The following is a 25,981-nucleotide window of genomic DNA, read 5'->3' on the forward strand; positions in this document are numbered from 1 at the left end:
TTAATCTGTCATACATTCCCAATTCATAGCTCAGTTTATTTCAGCTTTTCGTGTCCATCTCGTGTGGACACATGAGAGAAGAATTTTCAATCAGAAATAAGTAAACATGTAGGTTAAGGCGTTCATACTTGTGACTGCTCACACATATGATATTTTAGTTAAGTGTTCTTATCTCCCATAACAAAAAGGAAACTTCATCAGTTATTTAACAAATTACATATGTATGTTTTATATAATATGGATTATAAAGCTGTAGGAAATACAGCATGGTAATTTTGGTATGATAAGAATTATGGTATGCATACCCTTAAAAGTTTTAGTGCTTACTTATCTTTATTTAAAGATATCATACTCAGACCTGCAAATAACTACTCACCAGGGTGCAATTCATAAAAATAAAAAAAATGGTGACTTAAACTGAGCAAACAGCTGCTCACTCTTTTTTATAATTTTTTTAATTTATTTTCTTTAACCGTTTAATGATGAAAGTACATCTAACAGAATTTTCATTAAAGCGTCCAATGTCTTCTTTAAAATATTTGATTTTTTTTTAATCCATCAATTTTTAACAAAAAGATTCATATGAAAGAACAGTTCTTTAAAAATTCACATATTTCAAAGTTTTAATGCTTACATTAAATGTATTTCACTTCTTCAAATATTTTTAAATAAAGTTTTTAAGTCAGTATGTTAAACATATTTCGTCCCATATTTATGTTGTCAAATTAACTTTTTATGGCCGGAGATTATTTCTAATATGATTTTTTTTTTCAAAAAGTATAATTTTATCGAAGTTTGCAAAAAGTGGCTATTAAATTAAAAGCACCTATAGATATTGACCACTGTTTTAATAGGTTTGTGGAAAAAGTGGCTATTAAATTAAAAGGACTTATCGATATCAGCCACTGTTTCATTAAGTTTGCAGAAAAAGTGGCTATTAAATTAAAAGGACCTATCAATATCGGCCACTGTTTTATTAAGTTTGTAGAAAAAGTGGCTATTAAATTAAAAGGACCTATCAATATCGGCCACTGTTTTATTAAGTTTGTCGAAAAAGCGGCTACTAAGTTATTAGAATCTACCGGCCAGTAGTTACTAACTGAAAACTTGAAATGTCAGGTTTATTATTACTGTAATTGCATTGAGACATTCTGAAATGAGTTTCCTGTTAAAATACACCAAGTGACTATTAAATCATTATTTTTTATTTTTTTTTAAAAAACATGTAACATTTTTAGACATTTCATAACAAAGTACACAAATTAACATATATTTGTACAAATTTTGATTTGATATTGAATAATATTAATGAACCTTTTTATTTTTTACAAAAGTCATATGTACACCTTTTCACCGGGGGATATTCACCCTAAAGCATAAAGCAACATTTAATAAATAAATAAACAATAATAATACAAAGTTTTTTGAGTAACTGCATGAATTTGTTCTCTCGGTATTTTTCTATGCTAATTATGCATCACATTTGCAAAACACTTAGCTAGAATCATTTTTGTTAGTTAAGCTTAATAACTGTTTTAAATTAAAAGCCTTTAGCATTTTTACAAAAACAAATATTATGATGATTTATATGTGATAATCAAAAGTAATGGAGGAATAGTGTAATTTGTTTCAATTTGATAATTAGAAACAGGTGATATAAGCTATGATAATTTTTGCAATGAAAATAGTTTAGTTATGGAATGTAATCAACAATAATACTTATACAGTCTAAAGAACAATAATAAGAGCAATAGTTTATATAAGCGGAAATGGACTATTTCAACAAAAGTCAATTAATACAGCCACAAAACAAAATACTATTTACATATAATGAAATACAATGTTTAATATAAATAAAATGGAATGTATTTTTCGCATTTGTCATCTATAGATGTCATTTTGTAGTTTTAAAATTACTAAATTTTCACAAAATATTATATTTTATAATTTTTTCTTTTTTTTTACTTATAAAGGAAAATAAATAAATAGAGGGTCCTAAATTGAGAATCCTGTTTCCTTCAAAAATGAGGTCTGAAGAAACTAAATACTTGAGTAGTTGCATTTTCACAACCTTCTACTAAAGTTGGAGAGTTGCATCCTTGTATCTTTTTGTCAAAGACCGTACCTGGTGGGCAAGAGAATTCATATGGCAAGAATGAACTGCCATTTGGACCGTGAACTTGTACGCAAGAATGAAATTTTTGGCAGTCTGCTGGATCTCTTTGAAGGCCAGATTGGCGACATTCAAAACTTGGTGTGTCGACTGGATCATGATTTGGATCTTGAGACGTGGAAGGTGGTGTCCAACTTGTTGATGGTCGGGGAGTTGTAGTGGTTGTTGTTGTAGTAGTGGTGGTTGTAGAAGTTGTTGAAGGTGGTTTTGTTTCTTGGCTAGTTGCAGTTGAAGCTGAAGGTACTGTTGCTGGTGGTTCAGGAGGTAAAGGAAGAGCCACTGATGGGTTGGCAAACTCTTCATTGATTGCAGTTAATAAGGGATACTTTTTGCCATGGCATTTTCCATGGAAATCATCTGTTTCTATGGACCACACCATACCTCCTCCCAGTTTGTAATATTTGGCATAATTGACCTGGATAATAAAGATATTTTATGAGTACATATTTCTCTAAATGAGGTGCACAAATGTACCAAAGAGAGAAAAATAAAGCAAACAATTTCATGCTTATAAGTAAATATATTTCTTGTTATTACTTATTTTTTTATGTAATTTATTGTTTGCTTAAGTTTATTTTTTCTTTTCTTTTTTTTAACATTTAGGATTTTAAAATACTATATGCTAGTTCTGCCATATTATTTAGGTTACTGTATTTTTGCTTTTTATAAGTTTTGAAAAGTTTTTACAGTATTTTTTCTTTCCTAATTTACAAGAGAGTTTTATCACTTGTGTTTCTTTCGTAATATATTGTATTGTTCATTTCCTTAGTTGCTTACATAATATTCAAAACGCTCCTAAAGTGGTAGCAAAAATATTTTTAAGTTGCAAAAAAAAAAAAAAAAAAAAAAAAAAAAAAAAAAANAAAAAAAAAAAAAAAAAAAAAAAATGGAGACTTGGGGTGACTTAGTTATAATAACTAAAAATATTAGTTGTATAGTTATTTTATTCTAAGGGCTTTTTTAAAATACAAAATGCTTATTCTAACATATTGTTTTGGCTACTGCCTTAAGTTTCATGAATTTTGAAAAGTAATGTTCATTAGGATGAATTTAACTCATTATTTCCATGAAAAGGAAAAATTGTAGGGCTTGAGGTAAAATAATGATAAGCATGTTTTCAAATTATTCAGATCAGAGAGTTTGGTATAAAAAAAAAACACAATACTCAACTAGATATATCTCTGTGTATAATGTTGTTAAAAATAGGAAATTTATGAGAACAATATTAAGGAGCAGTTAGGATTTAAAATGTCACCTTAGAAAAAACTGTGACTTCTTTTAATATAAGTTTAAATATGCATGTCGCTTTGTACTACTCACCTTAAGTCTGATACTAGCTTCATTATCATATCCTACCCATTGCCTGTCTTGATAAGCATAAGGAGCCATGTAAAAATCATCCCATACTATATTCCATTTTTCTTTCTTTTGCATGTCACAGATCTATTGAAAAGAGAAAAAAAAATCAGTAGTGTATTGAAAGAAATCTGTAAAAGAATTAATTTTTATTTTCAACTTTTTATTTTCAACTAATTCTTATTTTTGGGTTCATATGATTATTTTATATGTAAATTCAACCGCATGTTGTTAATAAATGCAGCTATAAAAATTATTATTATACAGTAAAATATGTATTTTATTAAATGAAAAGCGTGAAAGCCACTTTTAAGTTTATTCTAAGTAAGGAAATTATTTTGATTCTTAATATAATTCAGTACTTTTTAATTGCGCCATTGGGATTTTTTTCTTAATATTTTTTTCCGAATAACATGTATCATATTTATTATTATTTTAGGAAAAACAGTTCTGCAAGGCTCATTGTTCATTTTCAACTTTTTTAATCAAATAATTTTTTAATTTTTTTTAAAAATATCCAAATTAAATTTAAAGTAAAAAGCATTAAGCATTCTAGGAATTCATCTGCACCTTGCAAAAATAATAATAATAAATAAAAAATAAGATCATAATTATTTGTTTTTTAATTGAAAAAAAAATAATGCCATTAAAACAGGTATTATTAATGAGTTGGTTAATGGCTTTCTAACGATTTTTATGGTAAATATTTTTATATCTAATTTTTGTGTGGATCGTATGACAGTATTATTCTGCAATAGCTGAAGTTGAAATAAAATGTCAGAGAGTACATGCTTGTACTATCCTATTAGTTGTGTTTGTACAGTAATGAAAAATTAATTTCAATTGTTTAGTTTTTATCTAATTTGAAATCGTATGTCTTGGTATATAAGTGGACTCCGTATTCTTGATTATGAGATAGCATGAGTTCACAATTGTGTGTGTATTTGTATACATTAGTGCAAATCGATATATCGCAAAACATCGGTATTTCCATGCATCGCGATAATGGTAAAAGTATCCTCACCGTGTAACTTGAATACCTTGTTTCACGATAAATATTGAATATTTTATAATTGTGGACAATAAAGATCGATATCGTCGATAATTCAAAATTTTTTCAGTTGTGTATGCATTTGTGTACACACGATAATATATCGTAAAACATCAATATTTTTAAACATCGCAATAACAGTATTTTAATAATCATTTTTACAATAAAACTTGAATACCATGTCAAATAAAAAATGTCGAATATATCATAATTTTGAACAGCAAATAATATTGCGACCATCAATGATTTCTGATTCTATCTATTTTGTGTATATTTGAATATAATACAGCTGAATGATATTATGATATTGTGAAACATTAAATATTATGCAAAATTTCGAATATACTAAAATTATAGACTATGCATATAGAGTGTACTACAAAAATGTTTACCTATGTAAAAATAAAGTAAATTATTTAAATTCGAAAATATCGTGATATATTTAGAAATATAAATATTTCCTTACGATAAATCGTGATATTAAAATTCCTATATCATATAGAATTGGTATCTAAAATTCTGATGTCTCAGGTGTATAAGTCAATTGCTGTCTGTAAGTTGTTAATTATTTCTATAGACGTTATGTGGCAAAATGCGGATTCAAATCTTATAAAATATTTTATGAAAAACGGAATTTCGAGTTTTTTTATGGTGTAGATGTCTTTTTTTTTGTAGGACTTAAAAAATGAAAATGAAGTAGAATTCATTGGAAAGTAAGATATGACAAAAATACTAACGTAAATGAATCTGACACAAATGTTCTAGAATTTTTGAATTTGTAGCCTGGTATGTTTTAAGAGTTTTCATTATGTTCCTTTTTTAAAATAATCTTGAATAAATTGTCTTGACTTTACTTTTTTTTTCAAAACGTAATTTAAAACTTTGTTTCTATAAAAATCTTTACATGTAAAGAAAATATGATGAGAGAAGATGCAAAATTAATTGCGTATTAAAAATAGTTTTTGCAAGGGGTAATTTATAAGGGTTAATTGATAGAGAGTTATTCATATCTATCTCCTTGTTTATGATGTATCGATATTTCATGATCAATACATGTTCGATTTTATTACTGGTGTAAAGTCAATCCCCTGTTTTTTGTAAAATTTTGGGAGTTTGAAAAGTTGACATACACACCAGTATGTACTGCGGTATTTGATACATATAGTTGTTTATAATATGGTTGTCAGATCAAATCTTGAGCTTTATCACTCATATAATGAACCTGACATTATTAACTTTATTGAACGACAAAGAATAAAATGGGCAGGCCACGTTATCAGAATGGACGAAGACCATACCAGAAAAAGAGTTTTCAATGACAGACCAGTTGGCACCCAAAAAAGAGGCGAGTCGAAATTTGAGATGGATAAATGGCCTAGAAAAAGACCTTTTGGTCTTAAAGACTAAAAATTGGAAAACACTAGCAAAAAAAACTTCTTGAGAAGGCAAAGGCCACCATGGGCTGTCGAGCCATTGATGATGATGAATATGGTTTTAACTTACTTCATTGTATCCTAAGGAACCAGGTTCTCTAGTATAAGGCCCAGCTCTTCCTTTTTGCGGAGCTGAAGCATTTAACCCATGGTTTTCGGATTTTTGAAGTGTAAATGATCGTCCATAGAGCCCCATTCCCAAAACAAGTTTTTCTCTTGGAGCTCCCTTTGATATCCATTCGTTAATTGAAAAGTTCTGAAAAGAGAAAATCGAGAATAAATATTTAATAATTCTTTTCAGTTACGATGATTCTACAGGGTATTTTAAAATTTGTATCCTTCCATCTTTTTGTTTAAATTTCAATAAACGTGCTTTACCAAGTATATTATATTAGTTTTATTACCAACTAATATGTTTTTTATGCAACCTCAAAAACCATAGAAAAATTCCAATTTGGTTTTTCTCAAATTTGCAGCTTGAAATTTGTTTTTAAATATTATTAGCAAGTGCACTAATACTAATGTTTAAAATTAAGGAATTATAAAATAAAATGAACGTCTGTGTCCAATGATCTTATTTTTTTAACTCTTTCTCATTCCCGTAAAAAAAAAAAAAAAAAAAAAAAAAAAAAAAAAAAAACGGTAGGGTAAACCAACCAGTGAAGGAACACTACCCAGTGAAGGAACATTTCATATATATTGATTAAAAATAAGAATTTGAAAGTATTTTTTTAGATTGATTGGTAACAATAGCTTACTGCTAAACAATAGGAAATCATCTAGCAATATTTTGAATTACCTGGTCAAATAGACTTCTCTGGAAAAATTTTTGAATTTGTTATTATCTCTGCTATTAGTATTTGTTATTAGTGTTTGTATTTATATGTTTGAGGTGGAATTAATTGCATGTAATAGTTTTATTTATCTCATTGTGAAAAAGAGAATTCAAAATATAGTTATTGAAGTTACGTTTTATTTTTTTTAAAGCACCATAGCATAATCAAGTACTGAGATAAGGGGGTGTTTATTCACTGGATCACCAAACGATGAAAAACCAGTGAAGGAACAAGTGTTCCTTTACTGGGTTTTTCTCCCAGTTAATGAAAATAAAAGAAATTTTTTAATTTTCTTGTACTTTTAGTCATATTATACATCAAAATTCTGTTTAAAAGACAAAAAACAACTTCCAACCAGTGAAGGAACAGGCATGTTCCTTCACTGGATCACCAAACGATGAAAAACCAGTGAAGGAACAAATGTTTCTTTACTGGGTTCATTTCTCAGTTAATGAAAATAAAAGAAATTTCGTAATTTTCTTGTACTTTTAGTCATATTATACATCAAAATTCTGTTTAAAAGACAAAAACCAGCTTCTAACCAGTGAAGAAACAGGCATATTCCTACACTGGGAATACTTCCAGTGAATGAACAGTAATGTGTGATATATGATTTTACATGACTCTAGGATAAGTAATTCTGCTATATAGAGGACAACCGAAATTTTGTTAAAAATTGTATGAATAATTCCTGAAATAATTTCAGTTCAAAATGTTAATTTAATAGCTTAATTTATGAAAAAATTATAATTTATATTTATTAACGGGGTGTGTAGTTACATCAAATGTTAGGCAACTTAATAAACTATGTTTACAAATCGAAAACTAATTAAATATAATCATAAAAATAGAACATTTTTTCGCTGGCTTTTGCACCAAGAACTCCTAATAAGCTATCATTATAGGATAGCAACGTGATTATATAATTTATAGAAACTACTTTACAATGTTAGAATTTAGAAGTAAGTTCCTCAACAAAAAACAAAGTTAAACAGAAACGATACTCAATTTCTTCAGAAGCTTGAGAGGGAAATCCCTCAAGATATGTTGTAAATTTTTAACACAGCATTGACGGAAGAGTCTAATATCGAAAATGTCCAAGAGCCTGTACTTTTTTCAATATGGAAGAAGCACGTATTAAAAGAAGACCACTTGGTTAAGTCAAACTTAGGAACTGAAGCTAGTATTGATAATGAATGCATATTAGATATCGAATTTGAAATGAGTCCTCATGCTGATTCTCTTAGTTGAAAAAAGAAATGATTCTGTAAGTAAAATCAGTACTTCTAAAGATCCTCTAGATATAAGTCAACAAGAGATGGATTTGCCTCAAACTTCAAGACACCTTTCCCCCGTCTATTTTCGAGAAAGGCATTCTAGAAATGTTGCTGAAAAATCAGAAGAAGTTTGGAAGAACCATTTACATTGGCCAAATATTGATGATAAAAAGAAAGGTCAAATAAGAAGAAAAACGAATAAATTACCTTTTGCACTAACTTCAGAGAAATGGCAAAAATTTCAAGAGGCTGAAAGATCTAAAAAAAGTTAAAACAAGAGAACATGGAAAAGAAAAAGAAAGAAAAAATACTTAAAAAAGAAAAAAAGCTTCAAGAAATAAGAGGAAAAAGAGTAAACAAAAAGGTGATAAAATAATAATGATAATAAACAGCATCGGATGACATAATGATTTAGATTTGACTGTCAAATTATAAGAAAGAATGTTTTTTTTTATTTATTTTGTATTTAACATCACTTTAATTTCTAGTTCATGATTACAGAAAAAAGTTAGCATTTTACAAGTACTTGTATGTTATAATTTCACAAATAGTCTTGTTTTTATATATTTGTATGCCTAAAAAATTCATAAAGAGCATTAAAAAATAACCAAAATTAAGTGTTCCTTTACTGGGCAATTTTGTGTTCCTTCACTGGGTAGAGCTGTTCCTTCACTGGGTCTTCTTACTACTTGTTATTTGAACCTCCAAAACTTTAAAACAATATTATGTAAGTTCTCTACAATTTTTTTGCATAGTTTGCAATTAGTAACAAATATGTTGACACTGTCATTTAACTGAAATTACGAATTTTGAAATTAATATGATTTTTTAAAAGGCAAGCGAAGCTTAAGTGTTCCTTCACTGGTTAGTTTACCCTATACAATTTCCCTCTTTATTTCCCGTGCTTGTGATGTTTCCAGGATGGAGTGTTCAAAAATATTACACCATAAAAGTTTGAAACACCCTATTTCTCAATCTACCACCGGGTGGCAGTACCAAACTATTTTCAGTTTGCTTAGAGATGGTTTATTTTAAACTAGGTGAACTAGAACACTCATCATAATTTCAAGTTCAAAATTAAACCAAAAATTAAAATTGAATATATATATTTTATCTATCCTTAGTTTTATATAGCTTTCGTCAATAAAAAAATAATTTCTTTTATGACCGTTTTCTCAAAAATTATGCAAGCATTAAAGGTTCAACTTGAAAATGTGTTAAAAAATATTATTAACTAACTTTAGCTAAAATTAAGTTTTATTTTGTATTTTAAAAATAACAGTTTTTTATTGTTCTGAATCAGCCCTAGTTACGTACTTTGATAGTTGTTTAAATGCTATGACAATTATATTGATTATTGATTTGTCTTAACCACATTTATGTAATTGCAATGAATTAGTTGTATTTTGCAACTGTTCTTAGAAATACTTTGAAATAAAAAAATTATTTTTCTTTAAATTTCAGAAACTTTCATTAAACTATGCCAAAAAAAACCAAAAAAAAAACAGTTTTTTTTTTTTTTAAATGCGCGATTGTTGAATTATTTGCTTAAAAAATTGTATTTATTTTTGTTTTAAAAATATTATTATGTTTTAACATACTGAGATGCTTAAAAACCATATACTTTAAATTGAGGAAAGTCTTTGTTAAAAAATACTGAAAGATAATTGCTAACAATTATTAATGCAAACTCACTAGACAATTACAATATATTTACCAAATTAAGCATTTGATTTTCTTTGCTCTCGTCTGGTCTTGCGTACAAAGGAGCATTGTGTCCTGTAAAGCTTTCCCAGCCCCCATGATAATCATAACACATCACGTTAATGAAATCTAAATACCTGTGAGAACAAAGAATTGAAAGGTTTATATAAAGAAAAAAAACTAATTATTTGCTTCAGTGAAAATTATATTGTTTAATGATTACTGTAAACAAGTAGGAATACATTTGAAAAATTTAAAAATAATGGATATCACTAAAAATAAATACTTATGTTGTTAAATTTTACATCTTAACAAGTGTATTCATATTATCAATGGGTTTTTGTTGAATTTGTAAGCACTTTAAAGCAGAAGTGCTCAATACAGTGACGAACGTCACCGAGCAATCACAGTCCCTGCCAAACAATTTATTTTTGAACCAGAAATATTTATGACAACTACATTGAAAAACAATTTATATCCAAGTTGCAAAAAACTATTTATATAATGTTAAAAGCTTTTATTTCATTATTTAGCACTGTATGCATAATTTGATATTTGATCGATTAAGGTTTCCTTCGTGCTCAAATTTATTTTTCAAAGCAAAACATCATTAAAGAAAACAGCAATTTAAGTAGAGGGAGTTGTTTACTTCGGACCCATATAACATTCCATATATTCGGACCCATAGAACATTAATTGGGTACTTGCAACTCAAGAAAAAGTGAAATGATTATGCCTAACTATGTGATTTGAATCAGATTTGATTGGATACTCGAAAGCGACATCACGTGTATGTGTTCAACCTGATTGGCTTCTCAATCCATAAAGATCGTGATTTAACTACGATGACTTCATTTGCAGATCATTGCACGATGACCTCATTTGCGAAACTATTAGAAAAGCTAAAGGTGCGTATTTCGCCCTAAAAGCTATCCTCAATAAAGACTCAAAACTCAACCTTGCCAATAAAAGGACCATATACTTACAGGCTATCAGACCTATACTAACTTATGCTTGCCCAGCCCTAACCACAATTAGTAACAACTTAAAGAATAAACTATCAAAAACAGAGGGCAAAATACTCAGATATATGACAGGAGCTCCAAAGGCAATTAGCAACAGACTTTTAAGAAAAGATCTCAAAATAGAGGATATTAACTGTTATATGGCTAAACTTAGCACAAAATTCTTCAGCGATGCTAAAGAGTGCAATACCTCCAACTTCAAACAAATCTTTAATTTAGAACTCATTAGGGAAAACAGCAATCATAGCCGACTAACGGCATTCTTATTATCAGACTGCATAATTTCAAAACTATAAAAAACATAGGGCACAAACACACACAGCATATCCACTGGACTATGGCAAACCCAGTGAAGGAGTAACTCTGAAAAAGGGTCCGATCCGGGCAAGCCATAGCTCCATTAAGTATAGTACAGTGAGCAACCCGGAACGAGTGGTGATCTACCAGGACGACCGGGTCACTGTTTTAGCAGAGCCATATTTTTATTTTAGACATTTGTTGAATAACATAAACATGTAAATAGCTATGTAAATATCTTGTATATATACTGTATTTTTAATCTTAATGTTAATTATGTTTTATCAATTTATGTTATCATATCCATTTGTTAGTTCTTATCTTTTTTTTGTATTTCTTATTATTGTTTTTAACGATGGGGGAATTCCCCCTATATTGCTTAGCATAAGACTTATATCCTATGACCTGAGAGCATAATGCAAACTAGTGTAGACGAATCGGTAAGTGGCGCTTCGCGCCAAACACCGAGATACAACCCATATCAAGCATCAAGTTGCAGGTATCCAATCATCATAAGTCTTGTTGCAGTAAATATGATTCATGCTCAAACATCAAAAATCGATGTCTTTTAAATTAATTTGCTGGTAATTCATTACTTCAAGTCCAAGTGATTAAATTATGTTCTCGATTTGACAGAAGTTTTTTTAAAAAAAAAAAAAATGATTAGCTCAAAGTTTTGGACGACAATTTGATTTTTATGATCGCTGACTTAATCGATCCTAATCTATAGACTGTTCAAGCTTGATTATTCAAAAATTATATCGTTTAAGAAACTCAATCAAAATTATCACCATTCATCATATGCCGAAAGATAACGCGCATAAATCGAAAACATTGTTTTCCTCCCGAAAACAGTGCCAATTTCAAAACTCTGTTTTTCCCCCACTGCAATGTTATGCTACTTTTGACAAACGAAATGTGTGCCAGCCTTTCCTTTATCTACTATGTTTTTGAAACAAATCATATGATTTTACTTGATTTAAAACAACATTTGCTTTAAAAGTACAAACTGGAAATAACAGGCGACCTGTTTTTTTTATCTTTTACATCTGTCTGGCAAGTCTTGAAAATAGGCGTCTGTGTTTGAAGCGCTTGAAACATGTTGACTGTTGTTTCCAATTTGTATATTTTTGAGGAGAATGAAGTTTTTAATCAATTAATATCTTACCGCTTCAGTTTTTAGGGATTATTTATTTAGCTTCATTTCATACCTGCAATCCTGCGAATGTGAATTAATTTTGGTTTATTGAAAGTGCATGGATCTTTTTTGAATAAAAAATAAACCTTACAAGCAAGCTTGATACCATTTACATAATATAATTAGAAAATATGCACTGGGTGAACAAAATGGATAAAATAACAACTTCGTGGACAGAAATATACTTACTGAGATACTTGTGGTATATCATAAGCATCGTCCATAGTATGTTTTCCAGCTGACACAGCTGCTGTTAGTAATAGATTGTATTTTTGAAATTCGGCTTTCAGTTCCTAAAAGAAAAAGAAACAAAATGAAAAATTGGAACTTTGTGCGTGTAAATCATAGAGTAAATGCGGTATGTATTATGATATCATTTAAAAAGAAATTGACATTTTTTTAATCTATATAAAAAATTTTTTTTTCAGAATAAGAAGCTTGATATATCTTTTATTTAACTTAGTTTTATACTTCAAAGTTCTCATTTTAGTTCGAGAGGAACTTTTTAATTAATATAGCAACGAGAATATATTCTTTTCACTACTTTTTTCATTGAAATATAGCGAAATACGCAAAATTAACATCAATGGGTCCAAACATTGGACCGTTCTCCTGAACAAACAAGATGGAACATATTTCCAGATTGCGCTTACTCCTTATATTTTATTAATCAGAAATCCGAATCAGTCTAGAAAAGGTATGTTTATTCGAGGAAAGTGCGTTTTTATGTCTGATTTCGTAATTTAAAGTATTGTCTACTTTTATTAATTAGCATGTTTGATGTCACCCCTTCGAACCATTAAGATTGAGTCCTGGAACATTGAAAATCCGATCAGTTGATCAAAAGTTATTCAAGGTGGTTCGTTTATTTTTTTGCTCACTATACGAAATTCGTCAACGATTTACCGTGTGTGTCCAAATGTTATCATTGCATTTTTAAAAGAAAAAAGAACTATGGATATTATGATTAACTTACTCTCAGTAAAGCAACAAAGTTTTGTTTGTCTTCAGGTTTTCCACCTCTGGTAGCTGGATACTCCCAATCCATATCCAATCCGTCAAAGTTATGCTTCCTCACAAACTCGACAACGCTGTCAACGAATATTTTTCTCGTCGAAGCCGATGCTGCCATGTTGGAATAGCGAGTAGAACCTTCGTTCCATCCTCCGATGGCAATTATAGTCTTTAACTCGGGATTAATTTGCTTGAGTCCAGTAAATCTCTTAAATGCACCTAATTATATAACAGACAAATTTCAATTATTAAATTTTATACTGACGTATTTAAGTAATAGAGTTTGCATATTATATGCTTACATATCATTGCTGACATTTATAAATCTTCAAGTGATAAACACATTTTGATGGGTCAAAATCCCATTGCTTTTAGACTAATTCGAACAAATGTTAAGTTTTTTTTCAATGTATAGCATAAATAAGCGTCAGTTTTGTTCAACAAATTCTCCATGAGTCGCGGTGGCTCAGATGGTATAGCGTTGAGGCAATGAGGCAACCTAAGATCGAATCCCAGCGATTGCTGGTTGATACGAATCCTGCTCCCAGATCGCACCGATCACCAAAGTAAAATATAAGTGGTAGACGGATCATGGATTTGAATCCTCTTACCATCGGGCTAACAGTGGAAGGTTTCCATGGTTAATTTGTTTTAGTGTTTGATCCAAGAGTTCCCTTGTCTTCTGGGTTGGGTTCAAAATTATAGGGCTACGAAGTTGAATATTGATAGTCGTTTTCTCAGAATTGGCTCGACTCTTCAACACCGATTATAAAACGAAATTAAAAAAAAAATCCTTAATGATGGTATGTTTGTTCAACACATGACTAAATAAATTTTTGTTTTCTGAAGTTTAGAATTTTAGAAGTTCAGTTTCGTTTGAGTTTAGAATTTAAACCTAATTTATGGTTTATTGCAAAGAATTCATCCTCAAATAGGACGACGACTATGAAACAAAGCCAGTGCATAAATTACATATATTAATTTGTGTGAATAGTTGCAAAGAGTTATTGCGTAGTTTTTTAACTTTGAATATTTTCACACTTTATAAATCCCATAAGGAATTTACGTTATGTATGGTACTGCTATTTTGCGTTAAGTTTTTTGATATTCTGTTAACATAATGATAAAAATATACATTTTTTAAAGAAAAGAAAACTTTTTCTTCTTGAGCAAAAATGATGTTAAGACTTGAATTTCCATATAAAATAAGAATGCTGTATTATTAAAAGATTCAATTTACCATTCATTCTATATTCATTTATAATTTCTGTTTAAAAAAAGCTAATTAAAAACACTTATTTAATCGGTGTGGTAAGCATTAATGTTGATAGCGCACTATCATAAATAGTTTTTAACTCAACAATAATTTTCTTGAATATATTAAAAGAAAAAAAAAAGATTTCTTAAACTTGAAATGAAATATTTCATTGCATACACCCGATCTTTTTGTATGTATGTCCGAATCCGAATTAATTTCTTAAACGAAAATGTAACAAAAAACTTAAATATGTGTACAAAAAAATTCAATGAAATTAACTTTACTTCATTATTTTATTTTTTATGTATAATACATTTTATATAATTATAAATAAATATGTTAGTAAAAATGTTAACACAAATGTACATGAAAATGTTAATAAAAAAAAAAACGTTACTTAAAATAATCATCAAAATGTTAAGTAAAATGTCAATAAAAATGAGTTATTGACTCTAGAATTCCGGCCGGGACATACCCTGTCCCGGGATTTACGGGAGTACCCTGTCCCGGGATTATTGGGCTTACGGCGGACATTTGCTGTCCCATCAATGAAGTCCCGCAGTGAACTGATCGTTAAGACACGGTTCCCAGCAGATCACCGAAGTCAAGCATCACTGGCCGCGGTCAGTGTGCGGGTGGGTGACCACTTGGATCAGTCTGCGTAGGGACCGAGGGTGTGCGGTATTGGTCCTCGTTAAACTGTGCTACCGTAAAGTGCTCGACTTCGCGCGCAGGTCGTTGGGCTACCGAAGCGGGGGTGCCATCCCCTCCGCAGAGGATCAAAATTGTGAAGGCATGTCTTCGGATCATCCTCCGGGATGTTTCCCAGACCGTCGCCAATAGCCCATTGTGCAGCTCTAGTGCGACGTAAATTAACAACAACGTATAATACATTTGAATCTTGGTGTTTCGTCGTTTATTATTATATATTACATATCTTGGATACCTTTACGGGAGAGCAATGACTTACATTATAAAATATATGAAGTCAAATATTATATGGTATTGAAAAAAATTAATTTGGATATAAAATTAAAAGTACAATGGTTATAACAAAAAAATTAATTTACCTTTTCCATAGTTCTCTTCTAAATCATAATATGGGTCAAGGCAACGGATTTTGTTGTCAAATCCAAGACCCACGAATCCATAAACAAGATGCGTACAAATAAAAGGATCTATATTTTCGACAGGAAATTTCCCTTCATCTGGTCTGTAGACTGCCCAACTTCCATAGTAACACACTACTTTGTACTTGTGAGATGAAGCTGAAAAAATGTTTTGTAATAAATCATTAGCAATACTACTTTGCGTTCTATGGTGGTAAAAATTATAAATCAGTTGGTTAGTATATCGATAATTCAAGGTTAAGTTATACTAGCTTACATCTTACTTTCAAACATGAAATACAATTTATGATATTACTCTCTGACTTTTTTAAAACCATTATTTTCAGAGGAAATAAAGTTTTTTTTTCATGTAGTATTAAGTTTACATGCAAAAGTGAATTTTCCGCTATTATAGTGTTCATGGCAGAAAAATACATTTAATCATCCTCGCAAGCGAAACAGCTATATTAAATTGGGATGCATTTCAGTGCCAATTAATTTTAAACTTGCATCTTTCGAAATTAAAATGCAATTTACAATATTGCTGCAAGAGTAATACCATTATAAGAATAATAAAGAAGCATTCCATAAGAACAATTTAAATTATTTAATTTACTGTAGAAATGTATTTTTAATCTTACAGTGATCATGTAAGGAAGGCATATTTCATCTTCTTCTACGCAAGTAAAGCAGTAACATTTATTGGGACAAATTTTAGTGCTATTACACTTTAAAACTTTTCATTTTGCTTTCAAAAAAGCATGCAATTAGCAATATTGATGTTAGAAAAATTAACATTATTTCTCACATTTTTAATGCCATTATTTTACAGAAGAAGAGCTTGAATAAGAGCGTTTCTAGTTTACTGTAAAAGAGTTTTTTCCTGCTCTTACAGTGTTCATAAAAGGAAGACGTATTTCATTTTCTACTACTCAAGCAAAACAGCAACATTTACTGGGATGCATTTCAGAGTTATTCCATTTTAAACTTACCTCTTTCGAAAATAAAATACGATTTACAATATTGCTTAAAGAATATTACCATTATAAGAATAAGAAAGAATTTAAACTAAAATATTTAGTTTACAGTAAATGTGTTTCTTCCCTCTCACAGTAATCATGTAAAGAAGGCATATTTCATCTTCTTTCACGCAAGCAAAGTAGTATTATATTCTAGAATTTATTTTACTGCTTTTCCGCTACAAACATCTAATTTTACTTTAAAAGTGGAAAGCCATTTACAAAATTGATGTAGGAGCATTAACATTATTTCTCTTTCTTTTTTTAATGCCATTATTTTGTTTAAGAGCTTGAATGAGAGTATCTTGTTTACTATAAAAGTGTTTTTTCCGCTCTTGTAGTATTCACGTACGGAAGACATGCTTCCTCTTTTCTCAATGAAGCAAAACAGTAGCTTTTACGGGGACGCATTTTAATGCTATTCCGTTTTAGACTTACACCATTCCAAAATAAAATACAATTTGCAATGTGGCTGTTAGCGTATTACCATTATAAAAATAATAAAGAATTTCGTATGAAGAATTGAAGTATTTGGATTACAATAAAAGTGTCATTTTTCATTCATACAATAGTCATATAAAGAAGGCGAAAACAGTAGCACATATGCTGGGATGTATTTTAGTACTATTCCATTTCAAACTTCTATTCTTGATTTTTAAAGCGGAATACAATCTACAATGTTGCTGTAAAAGTGTTAACATTATTTCTTCCTTATTTTTAAGGCTGTTATTTCACACCTGAACTTGAATAATTTCTTGAACCTGAACTTGAACTGTAAACGTGTGTTTTTTCCCGCTTTTATAGTGTTCATGGAAGGAAGACAAATTTCATAGTCTTCAGCGCAAGTGAAATGCGTGTATCCACTTTAGTGATATTCCATTTTAAACTTACATCTTTAGATTGTAAAATACAATTTACAATATTACCACAATCATATCAGAATGAGGAAAAATTTCATAAAAAGAATTTAAATTAATGCATTTAGTTTTACCGTAAAAGTGTTTTTTTTTTCATTCTAACAGTGGCCATGTAAGGAAGCCATATTTCAACTTCCTCCTCTTAAAGAAAACAGTAACAAATACAGGAACGTATTTTAGTGCTATTCCATTTCAAACTTCTCTTCTTGATTTTTAAGTGGAATCCCTCCCTCATTTTTAAGGTCTTTATTTCACACTAGAACTTGAACAAAGTATCTAGTTTACTGTTAAAGTAGTTTTTTTACTTTCTTAGTATTTATGTAAGAAAGATTTGTTTCATCTTTTTCTACGCACTCAAAACAGTAGCATTAAGAGTATGCATTTAGTGATGTTCCATTTTAAACTTCTCTTCTTGCTTTCAAAAATGGAATACACTTTAAAAGGTTGCTGTTATGTAAGGCTGTTATGTTATGTAAGGAAGAGTAATAACCTAATTTCTTTCTCTTTGCTTTAATGCCATTATTTTTCATTAGAAGAGCTTGAATAAAAATGTCTAGTTTACTGTAAAAGTGTTTTTTTTTCCCTCCGTTTTCTAAATGTTTGTGTAAGAAAGACATATATCATCGTCTTCCACGCAAGCGAAACTCTTGCATTTACGCGTATGCATTATAGTGATATTCCATTTTAAACGCGTACATCTTTTGAAAAAAAAATAATACAATTTATAATATTGCTGTAAGAGTATTGCCTTTTACAAGAATAATAAAGAAGAATTTCAAGAGAAGAATTTAAATTTAAATATTAGTTTACTGTAAAAGTGTTTTTTTTTTTTTCTGCAATCTTATAGTGATCTCATAACGAAGGCATATGCTTCCACGCAAGCAAAGCAGTAACAGATATATTGGGACGTATTTTAGTGTTATTCCATTGCAAACTTCTCATTTTGCTTTCAAAAGGGGATTAAAATTTACAATATTGCTGTAAGATTATTAAAATTTTTTATCTTTCTTTTTTGATGCCGTTATTTTACATAAGATCTTGCATAAGAGTATATCCTAGTTCACTGTAAAAGTGTTTTCTCCACATTTATAGTGTTCATGTAAAGAAGACACATTTCTTCGTTTTCTGTGGGGAAAAAAAGTAGTCCTTTTACAGGAACATTTTAAAGTTTTTTGAAAATCTTTATATTTTGGCTTTATGTGTTTTGAATTTCAAGGAGGCAATACATACAAGTATTTTAAAGCATTAGCTGATGAAAAAGTATTTTTGAAAAATGTTCATATTAGCCTATGGAAAAAATCTAAAGTATCAATCTTAGTCTTCTAAAATATGTTGTACCTTTTTTGATACGAACGTTCAGCGTTTTATAGAAATGTAGGCATAGTTTCTAAAAAGGTAATTTTCGGGTTGCAAAAATATTGAGTAACTGGAAGAGATTAGCGATGTTTCGTTCATTCCTATTCAGAAAGAATTTTATTAATTCATCTGTATTATTAGATAGTTTATAATCATGGAGATCAATTTTAGCAATATGCATTTATTATTGTAATGTAATGACTTCTATAAAGGTTGCTAAAGACACTTTATAAACATAAAATACTGTACTTGTAAATGCTAAATAACTAACATGAGAATCCAATAGAAACCAACCAGTTTTAAATATTACACTAGAAATTGGAACTCAGTTGCATTCACACTAAGTATACATTTAAACTAGCTTTAACGTTTAAATGCAAAATGGGGTTTCAAAAATTCTCCAAACATATTCATTCCAATAATATTTAGGGTGCACAATATTTGTCCTTCCTTTCGTTGGTATATTATAAAAATAAAACTTATCAAAAAGATCTTTGCGTAAACTTCGATTAGAATCATCTAGGAATTATCATTATCTTATTGAATAATTTTTATCTTATGTTTATGTTACTCATCTTTAAAGACTTGTGTTAAAATCGCCCTCTTTACCATCATTAATGCCATTTATAATGCTTTATTTATAATAAATGTGGTGAAAATGTTCGTAATAAATAGTTCTATCTATGGAAGACTATTTTATTTTTGACTATATTTCTAAAATGTCCAGAAAAAACCCCCCATGTTTTCTTAACTTTTTTCATTCTTTTTCAGAATAATTTTAATCAGGGAAATATCTATTACTTAGCATGGAGTCGCGGTGGCTTAGGGGATTGACCGTTTGCTTTTTAATGAGGTGACCCAGGTTTGAGTGCCAGTGGTGTCTGGTTGATACGAATTCTTCTTCCGGCTCGCTCAGACCATAGTGCTCACGTAAAAACATCCTCAGTGGTAGACGGATCATGGATTAAAGTCCTCTCGTCGTCGACTAATCGTGGGAGTTTTACGTGATTTTCCTCTTCATTTAACGCAAATGATGGCTAGTTCCATCAAAACGTCTTCCACGAAGGCTGGTTTATCACAATGCTTGGTCCAGGAGCTCTCTTGTCTTCTGGGTTGCGTTCAAAATTACTAGGCTATGGAGTTGTACATTGATAGTCATAAACTCAGAATTACATCAACTGCTCAACGCCGGTTAAAATCCGCTAAGGGATTAGTAACATTAATTTTGCGTTTTTTTAGGATTCTTCTTCTTCTTTTTGTTTGTTTTATTTAATGTTTGGGTTATTGTTATTAATTTTTAGACGTAACATTTAATAGATTACTTACTTTTTCCAGCTTCATAAAAATTTACTGCTTTGTGATTAAAAGGTGTTGAAACACTAAGAGCGGTGACAGCAGCAACTATTGACAGTGAGAAAATTACAGATCTTTTCATAATAGAATTTCTTTTATTTTCCTAAGGGGAAAAAAAAAAACATTATTGTCATACCTTTTTATTAATTTTTGTATCTCACATTAAATCATTCATCTCTGAATACCAAACCATTGTATTTGAAGAAGGCTTACATTAACAGAGGTTACATTTTTATAAAGCTTTTGAGACCTAAAATTTTGACTCTAAAAATTCCACTCTAATTTTGATGGTCAATTTATTATTTTTTAATTATTTATTTACTTATTTATTTATTTACTTATTTCTTAACTTTCTTAAGCTTCTTAGTCTTTAAAACGGACTACTTCAATGCATGTTGTGTACGATAAAGAGATAAGTTATATAAGTTTAATGCTCCTCAAAATAAGTTAATAAATGCGTATGCGTAGTGTTCCTTACCATTATGACCAACCTTAACACTTAATTTTAAATTTCTTGGAAAAATTAAATCTAATAAGTTCATGTATTAGTTTACGCAAATTAATATTTAAGCTGAGGAAAAACAAGAACGCTATCAAAGTCTGAGGAATCACTAATGGGGAAGGTGGTAATGAAAGTTGAACCTGTTTGATTGCCGGAGGAAATTGAAAAATGTAAAGGTGATTATTAGTATTATTTAGCAAATTGGTTTCGATGTTTATTATACCAGTAACAATGCTATTGTAATTCAATTTATTTCGATTCCGATTTTGTTTCGAAAAATAATTTTATTTATAAACTAATGTTATAATTATTAAAGTGAAATCCCATATATATATTAATACAGATTTTTTATACAATTTCCCTATTATCTTTTTTTTGTATTTATATAGATTTTAAAAATAAATATTAAATATATATGAAGTTCTGAAATATACACATATATATCAAGTTCAGAAACATTTTTTTTTAAAATTGTGTCTCTAAGCTTTGAGGATTTTTCGACGTTTTGCTATAAAACAAAAAGCTTTAATATCAGATTTTTTTTATTGATTTTCCTGGTGATACCTGATTAATATCAATGTACTAAGTATCGTTGAAAATTTTCAGCTATAAAGGGCTGAGTTAATTGAATACTTTATGTTCAGTTTTGGAAGATTTTATTCAAAGTTAAAAGATTTAGAACATATCGTTTTTAAGTTTCATCTACAATACCTAGAATAAAGCCATTTAAACTTGCAATAATTAATATCACAGTTTTTTATGAAACAAGCTTGTCGGCTCAGTTTTGTGTGTATCATTTTAAAGTAAAATGTATTTACAACTCTTAAAGTTAGTTATATACTGCTAAATCAACTGGTATCTTATATTGCTCAATCAACTAATATCTAAATATTTTTCAAATTTCTATAAGGGAAATAAGGTGCAAACAGGACAAAATTGCTGTATCCCTTTATAAAATGTTTAAGCAATATTACATTTGTCATTTGAAACTTAGGAAATTTAAGAAGAAAAAAAGCATTAATTTACATAAAATTTCGTATGTATCCATTTATTTATGATCTTTAAACGAGGTGTGATTCAAACAAACAAACAAATTTATTTATCATACAATCTATTTAATTATAAATATATTAAAAATTTATTTTTAAGTAAAATTTTTCAATGTGTTTTTTTGTATAGCTAGTCAATAAGCTGTGAAGTATGTGTACATTTAGGAACTGATACATTTAAAAATACGTTGATTTATTTTAAATATTTTAAATTGCATTATTTTTATTAAAAAAAAATTTCTTAAAATAAAAATTTTGAAAGTAATAAATTTTATAGAAAGATACAGATAAAGAATTTCAAATAAAGATTTATATATAAATTTTATAATACTGTCATCCTCACAAAATAGAAAATTCTAATCTAAGTATGTATATATTTATTGACTGATACATTTAAGAAATATAATGATTTATTTTATTGTTAAATTATTTTCATAAAAAAGCTGCTCAAATTAAGTTAGAAAATTACATTTTTGAAGCTAATAAATTTAAAATAAAGACTTAGATATAAATTTCATAATAACGCCAATCTTACAAGTTAAAAAAATCTCTAAGTTTGTGTACTGTTGACTCTTACATATGAAAAATAAAGTAATTTATTTCATAATTACATTATTTTCATAAAAAAACTGCTAAAAATAAATTTAAAAAAATTAAATTCTTTTTGAAAATAAATTTTAAATAAAGATTTATAAATAAATTTTATAATACCATCAGCCTCACAGGAAAGAAATTTCTAATCTAAGTATGTGTACATTTAAAAGATTTAATAATTTATTTTAATACATTATTTTCATTAAAAAAAAGTTACTCAGAATAAGAAAGCTAATAAATTTCAAATAACAAATTTTTATAAAAAAAAATCATAATTCAGCCAACTTTAGAAGATATATAATCACTAAAATCAGCATAAAATATTTAATTGGAACATTAATTAACATTTAAATATCATCGAATGTATTTCTGTAAAATAAATTATAATAATAGTACTTACCTTGAAAACCTTTAAATAATCCAAATCCAGAGTGAATCGAAAGAGTTAGCGCTTCTCAGAAGAAGCTTTGGGGTTTCGAATTTTTTTTCCAAATATATAAAAATTCTGTAGGACCTCTCAGGTCCTTGACACTTTGGGTCCCTTTATTTAGGGCCCCCCTTTTCTCAGGGTTTTATAGATAGTTCCCGATCCCCACCTCTCTCGTTTCTGTCCTACCAATCAGACCACTTTTTGAACTCCCTTAATTTGCCTCTGCTTCTTTTTTTTATTCTACAGAAATTATCCTTTCTGGCACCTCACTTGACCATGACCGCGAAAAATAGCGGTTAACCCGGAAGACAAGAACGGTTGTATGTTCTTTATCGGGTGGCCTAGGGGGCAACTAACGGGTCATCATACGGAAATAATCTTGATAGGTTATTGTTTGTTTTTTCTTCTTTTTATATTATGTATTTATTTTGTGTTGAAGTTGAAGTGGCAGTATGTCAGGAGTAGCGACTTGTTCCGTCAAAGAGTTAATTGCAAAAAATTACTGTGAGAGAAGTTGCTTAATTAGTAGGCGTTTTTTGATTGTTAACTTTCTCGTTCATTTCGCGAGTGGAAAATTGAATTCCTTTAGGTTATTGTTTAAAAAAAATGCTGAAGCGAGTTTTCTTTGCCAAAATGGCAGTTATTTCATTCTAAGAGTGAACTGCAAAAAATCATTGCAACGAAAAAGTTGTTTCTAATTAGCAGGCCTTTTTTAGTTGTTAACTTTTTCGTTAATTTTTCCAGTGGAAAATTGGATTTACAAGAGTTATTGTTTGAAATAAAAAAAAATTGTTGAAACGTGTTTTAGTGGTATTTTTATTGATGGAAGTAATTGAGTATATTTTTCTTCATTTTTATTTATAATTATATGTTTCTGCTTTTGCATGTATAGGAGCGAATTGAATTCCTTTGGGTTATTATTTGGAAGAAAAAAAATTGTTAAAACGAGTTTTCATTGACAAAATGACAGTTATTTCATTCTAAGAGTAAACAGTTAAAAATCATTGCAATGAAAAAGTCGTTTTTATTAGTAGACATTTTTTGATTGTTAACTTTTTCGTTAATTTTTCCAGTGGAAAATTGGATTTATATGGGTTATTGTTTGAAATAAAAAAAAAATTGCTGAAACGTGTTTTAGTGGTATCTTTATTGATGGAAGTAATTGAGTATATTTTTCTTCATTTTTATTTATAATTTTATGTTTCTGCTTTTGCTTGCATAGGAGTGTAGCTTAATTGGCAGTAAATTATTACTAATGCAATATATGTTGATTTATATTATTTTCAACATCATTAATTTATTTAAATTTCCAAGATTTGAGAAAATAAAAAAAATAAAAAATTTCTTTGTTAAGGAAACAATTAGCAGAAAAAATATTACAATATACAAACTTTAATTTCTAAAAAATCATAGTAACTAAAAAAAAGTACAATAATATTGGGGAGATTTTAACCCCCCCCCTCAAAAAAAAAAAAAAAAACTGTTTCTAAGCTACTATTAAGCTACGATAATTTTTAGCATCTCTGCTTTATATTACTAATGATTTTATTAGTTTTATGACTAATGATGAATAAGATATGTAATTTTTTCTGTTGATATTTTTTGACACAATGAAACTTCAAGCATATCAATGATTAAATTTAAAATGAATTTATATGCAATGATTAAATTTAAAATGAATTTTGAATATCTTTCAATATTTTTGAATTTTATTTTATTTTATAACCTATGGTGAACAGCCGATCGAAATTTCAGTTTACGGCTACCAATGTTCAACTCCGTAGCCTTGTAATTTTGAGCCTAATCCAGAAAATAAGGAAATTCCTGGATCAAGAATTGGGAAAAATTTTGCCTTCGTGGAGGATTTTTTGATAGAACTAACCCGCATTTGCGTTACATGGGGAGAAAAGCCACGAAAACCTTCGGCGGTTAGTCTGACGGCAAGGGGACTGTTACTCATCACCCGTCTACCACTGAGGATATTTTACGTCTGCACTGTGGTCAGTGCGAGCCGGGTGCGGAATTCGTATCGACCAGCCATCGCTGGATTCAAGCCCGGTTTAACTCAATTGGAGGCAAGCGCTCAACAATAATAATTTGCTTCCGTTGATAGCACAAAAAATTCTAAAAATGAAATAAAAATAAAATTCAGAAAAACACCTCATTGCCAGATATGCTTTTGATTACAGCAAGCATAATGTATTTATGTTTTCTACAATTAAAAACATAATAAAAAGATTATAAAATAAAAACTCTTGACCTTAACTTGTTTTATTATGGCATTTTTTAAAAATAATTTTAAAAACTATCCGAACACGCAAATGATGATGGTTTGTATTAAAAATTTTTTAGAGACACCATGAAATGATTTTAAATTTATTCACATTTTTTAATTTTATTTTAGTAGAAGAGCAATAACACAGAATAGAAATTACATATCATATATACTTGTATTTATTTAAAATAGCAGACTCACATTAGAAATTAAACTCAAGATTAAAAAAAAAAAAAAAAAAAATCATGGGAAAATTTGCTATTTTTAATTCGGGCCTATTTAAATTAAGAATATTTATATAAATACTAAAATTTTAAGTTATTTAAAAAAAAATTTCTTAAAAAAAAAAAAAAAAAATTGGTTTTTAAAACGTGGTTTAAACTAGCCAACCCTGATTAGATAATAAATTTCTTATACATAATTCATTTTCAAACTTATGGGTATGATTGGTCTCAAAAAATTTTACATTTATTTCTCAATTTGACAAGACAAAAGTATCAATAAAAGCTCCAAATTAAGCATAATAAATACCTTTCCGAATACCGTGGTTTAGATAGAACATCTTCAATGATAGTATGCTGATTCAATATTTACCTGAAAAATCAAATTTAAATTTATTCCTTTTTACATTTTTATTTAGATAAAGAAGCATTTCCTAACTGAGAAAATGGTGCTGTCGTTTGTTCATAAGGAGCTGGATACATTTTGACCGCAGGAGTTGAAATCTCCTTTTTTTTGAGGGCACTTACTGAAAA

At 28.9% G+C, this 25,981-nt stretch overlaps 1 protein-coding gene across 2 annotated transcripts; it reads right to left on the bottom strand.

Moving 5' to 3' along the window:
- Positions 1-1,183: 1,183 nt before the first annotated feature.
- LOC107438963 (chitinase-3-like protein 1) lies at positions 1,184-25,981 on the bottom strand. Of its 2 annotated transcripts, none has more exons than XM_016051392.3 (9): positions 25,758-25,981; positions 20,350-20,479; positions 15,693-15,890; positions 13,327-13,583; positions 12,540-12,643; positions 9,844-9,967; positions 6,084-6,269; positions 3,494-3,616; positions 1,184-2,588 (listed from the first exon to the last, which is right to left on the bottom strand). In XM_016051392.3, exons 2-9 carry the CDS (start codon positions 20,456-20,458, stop codon positions 2,019-2,021), a joined length of 1,671 nt encoding a protein of 556 aa, XP_015906878.1. In that variant the 5' UTR covers positions 20,459-20,479; positions 25,758-25,981; the 3' UTR covers positions 1,184-2,018. The 2 variants fall into 2 exon arrangements, with proteins under 2 accessions (XP_015906878.1, XP_015906877.1); XM_016051391.3 differs by lacking the exon at positions 25,758-25,981 and adding an exon at positions 22,922-23,162.

This window comes from Parasteatoda tepidariorum, chromosome 6, assembly GCF_043381705.1.
Source record: "Parasteatoda tepidariorum isolate YZ-2023 chromosome 6, CAS_Ptep_4.0, whole genome shotgun sequence".
In the NCBI taxonomy this organism is placed as follows: Eukaryota; Metazoa; Arthropoda; class Arachnida; order Araneae; family Theridiidae; genus Parasteatoda; species Parasteatoda tepidariorum.